The following is an 8,353-nucleotide window of genomic DNA, read 5'->3' as shown; positions in this document are numbered from 1 at the left end:
AAGGAAGGAAGGAAGGAAGGAAGGAAGGAAGGAAGGAAGGAAGGAAGGAAGGAAGGAAAAAAGAAAGAGATTGCCATGAGATTGAATTTAAACCTAAAAATCACAGGCCACTTAGAAGTGTCATATTAAACATAGGACAGTGATGGAGCATATAAAAGCATGGAAATAAATATAACATACAAATACTAATCAGAAGAATACTGCTAATATCAGACAAAGGAAACTTAAAGGCAAGAAGCATTTGGAGAAATAAAATATATATTTCAAAATGTTGAAGGGTCAATTGATTATGAATATTCTAATGTTCTAATTTTCATGAGCCTAGTAATATAGACTAAAAATATGTATAATAAAAGGAAAACCAGATAATATCACAACCATAGTAGAGGACTTTAACACATTTTTTCAGGAATCAAATGAATAAGCAGGAAAAAATGTATCAGTAAAGATAATACAGATCTAACCGTATGATTAACAATTGCTCAGAATATACTTTCTGACCACAGTGGAATAAAATTCAAAATCAATAATGAAAAGATAATAAAATCCCCAAATATCTGGAAATGAATCAGTATACTTCAACCCACATACAAAAGAAAAACAATGTAAATGAGAAAATATTTTGAATTAAATTATTATGAAATTTGACAAATCAAAACTCATGGAATGCAGGAAAAGCTATGCTTAAACTAATGCTAATATAGCTTTAGGTGCATATATTAAAATATATTTAAAAACACAATATCTAAGTAATAATTTAAAGAAGTTAGAAAAATGATAGTAAATGAAAGCCAAAGAGAGTGGAAGGCAGGCAGAAACATAATAGCAGAAATTAATAACAGAGAAAACAAATGCACACTAGAGAAAATCAACACAGCCAAAAATTCGTCCATTGTAAAGATCAGTAAATCTTTAGCAGGATTAATTGAAAGAGACTGAGGCAAAACCAGAGAGAGAGCGTGAGAGAGAGAGAGGGAGAGAGAAAACGCACGAGCACATAAACATCAATTTCAAGAATGAAAAAGGGACATAACTATAGAATCTGCAGACACAAAAAGCTCATCAGAGGGGATTATAAACAACTCTATAGCAACAGACTTGAAAATTTACATGACATATACAAATTCCTAGAAGAAATATATAAATTTCTAGAAAAACTAACACAAGAAGAAATTTTAAAAATCTAAAGTCCTCAATCTATTAAAGAAATTGAATCTACAATTAAAATTCTTTTAATAAAAAAACTTTAGGCTCAGATAGCTTTCCTGTCTGTGAACTCATCTAAACGGTTAAAAAATAAATGTTGTGAATCTTACATAACACCTCTTGGTGATAATGGTGATAATGGAGAAAGAGGGAATATCAAAACAAGATGAAGACATTACAAGAAGGAAAATTACAGATCAACTTCTCCTACGAACATATTTGAAACAGTCCTCAATAAAACATAGCGAGTTCTCACTTGGCATGGTAGTCAGGGGCTATAAAATTGATGATGCAAGCTGAAACCATGCAAACTGAGCTTAATAATCAATGGGGAAAATTGTAATTCTTTTCTCATGACCTTCACAAATTTTGGTCAAAATATTAACAACTCTTTTACTGCCCATCATAAATACTTAGGGAAAATTTAAAACTAGTGAAAGTAATATTTAATTAGTATGCTGTGGTTTATAACATGTAATACATTGAGATAAGGTGTTTTATTTCTTTGTTAATAAAAAAAAAAACTTATCAAGAGTTGTCCAAGGAGTGTTTGCTTTCTTTTTGTCCTACAACTGTGAAATGAAGAGAGCATCTTTTCCATTGCTTGGTAAACTGTCATATTCCTAAATTTAAGTTAGATTCACTTCTAACATTTTATTCTTTGCACTTACAATGCTGTGAAATATCTCTGAGAGTTCCTTTAATGTGAAGTGTTTTTTTTTTGTTTGTTTTGTTTTTTGTTTGTTTGTTTGTTTTGCCAGTATCACTTTCTGTGGGACATCTTCATGCTGTTCACAACAACCCCTTTCTTCATTTACATCAAAGAGCTTGTCGTCACTAAGTTCCCTGGTTGCACGCCTAGAATCCTGAATGGAAGTAGGGTCAGCATTTCTATGGTTGGCTATTTTTTCTTTGAATATGTTTATATTTCATTAGAATTTCACTGTTTCACTGTCATGTCTTAGGAGTAACACTCAATAAGCTTACCTGTAAACCTTGGATTAGTAAGACAAGTTTCAACTTGCTCCTGTTATGCACAACCAACATCCTTTTAACATAATCATGGTTTCCTCTACAGAATTTTAGCATTACAAAGTAATTAAAATTTCTATCATCCAATCTTATGTTTATATATTATTGTTGTTACATATGTTTATCCAATCTTATGTTTATAAATTATTGTGATATATGCTTACACATTGAAAAAAGTGTGTTCAGTAGCTAAGAATTATACTTGAAAATAATGAGTAGTCTTTAAAATATTTTTATTAAGTATGCCAAGATATATATGGCGAATAAAATGATTTTTAAAATAAAATGATTTTTAAAAAATGATTTTTTCCAGTAAAAATGGAAAACATGCCCAAGATATAAAAAACAGAATCTGCGTGTGAATGTATGCATGTGTGTATACAATTTCTAAAAATCCAGTGTATACAACCTCCCCTCATAGATGAAATAGAGCACAAATTTTAGCCCATTTTCCTTAAAAAAAAAAAAAAAAAGAAGACCCTGACTGGGCACAGTGGCTCACGCCTGTAATCCCAACACTTTGGGAGGCCAACGTGAGTGGATCACAGGGTCAGGAGTTTGAGACCAGCCTGGTCAACATAGTGAAACTCCGTCTCTACTAAAAATACAAAAGTAAGCTGGGTTTGGTGGTGCACACCTGTAGTTCCAGCTACTCGGGAAGCTGAGGCAAGAGAATCACTTGAACCCTGAGGCAGAGGTTACAGTGAGCCAAGATCGCGCCACTGCACTCCAGCTTGGGTGACAGAGCGAGACTTCATATCAATCAATAAATAAATAATAAATAAATAAACAAATAAAAGACTCCTGATGAATGAAGAAGGCACTCATTCAAATCTATGCCGAGACCAAAAAAAAAAAAAAGGCGGGGTGGGGAAGGCTGGGTGCAGTGGCTCATGCCTGTAATCCCAGCACTTTGGGAGGCCGAGAAGGATGGATTAGCTGAGCTGAAGAGTTCAAGAACAGCCTGGGCAACACAGTGAAACTTCGTCTCTACTAAACTACAAAAAATTAGCTGAGTGTGGCATTGCGAGCCTATAATCCCAGTTACTCGGGAGACTGAGACAGGAGAATCACCTGAACCCAGGAGGCAGAGATGGCAGTGAGCAGAGATCACGCCATTGCACTCCAGACTGGGTGACAGAGGGAGATGCCATCTCAAAAAAAAAAAAAAAAAGGGAAAAAAAGGAAGGCCATGGATGTGGGATATTATGATCAGATTTACAGGCTGAAGAAAAATAAAAGAAAATATTAAATAATTGTTTAATATCACTGTAAGAACATTATTTTTTTCATTATTTTGTCTTATCCATGTCAGAACCAAAGCAAATAAACTTTGTAATAATGGGGATTAGTCCCATAGTACAGAGGTCCCCAACCTTTAGTGGCACCAGGAACTGGTCTCATGGAAGACAATTTTTCCACAGACCGGGGTGGGGGAATGGTTTTGGGATGATTCAAGCACATTACATTTATTGTGCACTTTATTTCTATTATTATTACATTGTAATAGATAATGAAATAACTATGCAACTCCCCATAACATAGAATCAGTGGGAGCCCTGAGCTTGTTTTCCTACAACTAGACAGTCCCATCTGGGGGTGATGGGAGACAGTGACAGATCGTCAGGCGTTAGATTCTCATAAGGAGCACGCACCCTAGATCCCTCACACGTGCAGGTCACAACAGTGTTCGTGCTCCTAGGAGAATCTAATGCTGCAGCTGATCTGACAGGAGGCGGAGCTCAGGTGGTCATATGAGCAATGGAGAGCAGCTGTGAATGCAGATAAAGCTTTGCTCCCTCGCCTGCCCTCTGCTCACCTGCTGTTATGCAGCCCAGTTCCTAACAGTCTACAGATCGGTCTGTGGCATAGGTGTTGGGGACTCCAGACATACAAGGAAGAGCCACTTTGGTTGACAAAAGGCTAAACTAGAAAGCAGGTGCTAACCACGGCCTGCCAATTTCATGGGATGGAATGAACCCCGCCTGCACTTCCCCAACACACGGTGGTCTGGGTCCACAGGCAGCCGTGTGCTCCACCTAAGGCCGACTGCTCCTCCCACTGCACGCTCTTCTGACATAAATGCCATATCTGATAACAAAGACCTCTGCTGCGAGGATATGTTTAAATTAAAGAGCACAGTAAATGCATGAATAAATACAAGCATATGGGTGTAAACTTCTTAAACATGATGCAGAAACGAGCAAGTGCATTCTGAGCATCTTGGAAGAGATTTCATCTTTCACAGTATGCAAATGCATTTTGCTATGACATTTTCTATTTTTGTAAGGATGATCTTCATTACTACATTTATGATATGAACTACAAAATTGTGTATCTGTTTGAACAAGAACATATACATAATTACTCTGTGGAGATATTTTCAAAAGTGTCAAACTATGAATTAAAACACTGGCACTTTTTTTAAGGCTTCTTACATGGTTCCAAAACATGCCATTTACAGAATGAAGGCTTGGTAAGATGGATGAGAACATTTGTATGGAACAGTTTCTAAAACATCAGTGATTTATTTTATTTAAAGCAAGCTTGAGCTCTGGTTATATTACATAGAAATTCTTCTTACGAGGGAGAAACATGTAGCTGTACAATGAAAACCAAAGTAATTCAACTGCCCTCTCTTTTCTGAGGAAAAGGCCTTGTGTGGCTGAGATGAAATCCACAATCCTTCGAAGACAACACAAGCAAGAGCTCCATCTCTGCCTAAAGTGAGCAGTTCAGCACTGCTCACTGACGTCCCGGCCCTTTTGTTCAATGACTGCCAAGCACCCTCTCCTTCTCTTACGAAAAGTCCGACGGGTAACTGGAGATGGCACAGTCCAGCACAGTGTGCTAATTCACTGGACTTCTACCAGGTCAGTAGAAAGTTTAGCAATGTTCCTTTCGTCTAGAAGGCAGACAGATCTCCTACCTCTTCCGGGAGACACAAATGTACAGAGCTACCAAGGCTGCAGGCGGGACACTAGTAAGAAACTATCAATGTTTGCATCCGACTAAATCAAAACAGAACCCAGGGAAAACTGATTCCTTAGCTTGCTACAATATAATCTAACCTCAAAATTCTGTCTATATCGAGCCTTCACTGGGAAGAAACGTAACTAAAAGAACACATGCAATTCTTCTTCCTGGACTCCAACAGATTCCTCAGCTCTGATGGTTCAATATTTTGCCTAATACCCTTCTAGCCTTTCTTACTAATGAGGTGCATCTCACAGTCTCCCACCTTCACAAGTGCAGTGAGACACTCCTGGTTTCCCTCCATGGCCTCTGCAGATGGCAGAGGGGGATTCAACCACTGAACCTCTAACTTCTACAGCTTTACACGTTTCCTATCGTGAGTGGGGCCCATAGAGATCATAGAGTCCAGCCCTTTAACTTTTAACATGAGAAAATGAACGTTTGAGGAGTGAAGTGAAGGGACTCACTCGCAGGGTGGGAACCAGAACACAAGTCTCTCTTGACTCTAGTTAGGCTTTTTCCACCATTCCCTGCTGGAATGCTAAAACCAAACAGTCAAACAAATAAGACATTCTGCACAACAAAAAGTAGATTCTGTGTTTTTGCTAGTGTTTTTGTGTTTACCTCTGAAGAGATTATCCAAGTCAATATCTTCTTTTCCTTTGATTTTCAAACACTTTGCCTGCTGTACAAGTCTGGGCAAAGAACAGAAATAAAATCTAGATTCATTATCCTGTGAGGTAGGAAGAAATCATGATAGCAGCACAAATTTAAATAGAAACTGCAGGGTAAACAATAGTGAATTGGCAGGTATTTTGCTGCACAGAGCCTTGTTAGAATTTTAAGTTTAAGACTTTAAAAACACACTTCTGTTCAGAAACTCTGACTTTGAACCCTGAAGTTTAAAAAGCTTTCCCCCCCTCATTCTATTACAGCAAAAAGTTTCAAAAACTCTCTGGAGAATAATCTCTTCAGATTCTGAGGAGGAGTTGGCAGGATGGTGGGTGATGGGATGGTAGGTAAGTAAATAATAATTGCTACTGATGACTTTGGGGCTCATTATTTTAATCAGAAGATTATAGACACTGTGCTCAAACAACTGTACAAAGTAATTTAGTTACATTGCTGAATGTCAGGGAATTAATTAACTTTTAAGATGCTGCAGTATGTACTATGGCCTAATTTTGTTATTCTTTTATCATGGAACTTCATTAAAACTTGAGGCTCAGACTTTATAATGAATATGGAAGTTTCTACAATAAAACTTTTCCAGGGTTGCTAATTAGTCAGTAATTAATTTTAGGTAGATAAGCTTGTGAGGTAATCAAGTAATTTATTTGTATATATTTTAATGAAATTTATATCTTGCTTTGCACATGTATTTTCTTACTGTATTTGAACAGAAAGTCTCTCATTTCATTTTCACTGACAAGCATTTGAGTTGGTCATGGAAGTACTGTTTTAATTTCTGTGTTAGATGAGGAAACTAATTCAGTTACCAAAACCCTACGTAGAAACCTAAATGACTTACATAATTGGAGATAATTGTATCTATGTTTATTTATAAGTTTACACAAGTATATCATGCCAGAAAGGTTCTATCAGTTAGATATCTCTTACTCATCAAGGCTTTTTATCAAAAAGACAAGAAACGGAGAAAATTTTTGTTGAAGTCCCAACTTTGGACTTTACCATAGGTCCTACAAGGCTACTGTGGAGCATACTAAAACATATGTACTTAATCACCTGGGGGGCAATGCAGAGACAGCACATTCAGTGTGCGACAACCTGAGTTCACACCTAGGACACAGCCCCTAGGTTTGTGATCCAGAGTGAATATTTAAATGCTCAATCTTAGCTTCCAATCTGTTAAATGGACACAGTACCTGCCTCACTGGGTTGTTCAGAGCAACTAGTGAAATAGTATGTTAAAAACCAGTGTAAAAACGCTTATGCATCATGGACATGCATAAAAATGTGTGTAATATTCTCATCAATTCAATATGTATAATTTTAATTATATTCAACATATGTATCATCGGGATTTGTTTACATTCTTTTTTTGCCTATATCATGCTTTGATATTTGCATTCTTGTAGGAGAGAATATAAACTATAGAAAGGTGGCTTAAATGTAAGCAGTGAGTGTCTGGTAGAGTGCACGGGTCAAACAGGATGCTGGGAAGCACAGCACGTGTGCTAAGTAGTGCAGTGCAGCCATTTTGCAAATAATAATTTGGGGCAGGGGAAAGAACAATTTCAGCTCTGCTTACATGATTTTTGGCAAATCTTTAGGTATTTCCCCCTCAATTTTACAAATTTTATGAATCTTCAGGTTGATTTTCAAGCCATCTTAAAGCACCCTTCTGCAATATATGCTAATCAAGATCTTGCTTCTATCTCACAAAGTTAAAAAACAGAAGCCAGTCTGCCACATACAAAACTTTGATGGGTATTTTAAAGAACATTTTAAAATAAATCAAATAAAGTTTTTGGGTTTTTTTTTTTTCTTTTTTCTAATGTGAAGTTCTTCAGTTGGTCCTGGGTATATTTCAGTACAGTCTTGCTTTCAAATGATCACATCAGTAGGGACATACGCCAGGCCAAACCCTATGAGCAGTTCAGATCCAGTTAGCATTTCCTGGGAACTCCCAGGAGGTAGGCACCTACTAAGGACTCCTAGTCTTTTCATTCCCCATTTCGTTCTCACAAAAACTCTACAAGGTTGGGATAGTATTCTTGTTTTATAAATTGAGAGACTGGTCTCAGAGACATTCAACAACCTGCCCCATCTTGGGTACAAAGTAGGTCGATAATGGAGCCAAAATCAGGTCTTAATGGAGCCAAAATGAAGTCCAATCTCAAGTCTTTGGACTCCAAACCCAGGTTTCCTCCTGCTTTACACATCACCTTCCAATAACGTACAGTTTACTGGTTATTTATGGCAGGCATGGATAAAGGGAAGTCACAGGCAGAGACTTGACTGTTGCTGGGCCAGTGGGGTCTTAGAGAATGAAGATGGGGGTAACTGATGGGTTTCTAAAGGTCTTGAGAATTAGGGTGGAACAGAACGAGCAGAAGTAACTTGGGATGGGGAAGTGTTCTGAGAACCCGAATAAGCTAATCGACTTATTTGGCTG

General features: G+C 37.2%; 1 protein-coding gene across 2 annotated transcripts in view; it reads right to left on the bottom strand.

Annotated features, from left to right (window-relative positions):
• The window catches only part of L3MBTL4 (l(3)mbt-like 4 (Drosophila)), a 465,654-nt gene that overhangs the window by 116,407 nt on the left and 340,894 nt on the right, over window positions 1-8,353 (bottom strand). For both annotated transcript variants that reach the window (XM_011969788.1, XM_011969787.1), the window contains one exon: window positions 5,839-5,909. In XM_011969788.1, the coding sequence (XP_011825178.1) occupies window positions 5,839-5,909 (71 nt within the window). The remainder of the gene's footprint in view (window positions 1-5,838; window positions 5,910-8,353) is intronic.

The sequence above is a fragment of the Mandrillus leucophaeus genome, unplaced genomic scaffold, assembly GCF_000951045.1.
Source record: "Mandrillus leucophaeus isolate KB7577 unplaced genomic scaffold, Mleu.le_1.0 Scaffold903, whole genome shotgun sequence".
Taxonomy (NCBI): Eukaryota; Metazoa; Chordata; class Mammalia; order Primates; family Cercopithecidae; genus Mandrillus; species Mandrillus leucophaeus.
This window is presented reverse-complemented; position numbering and strand designations above follow the sequence as displayed.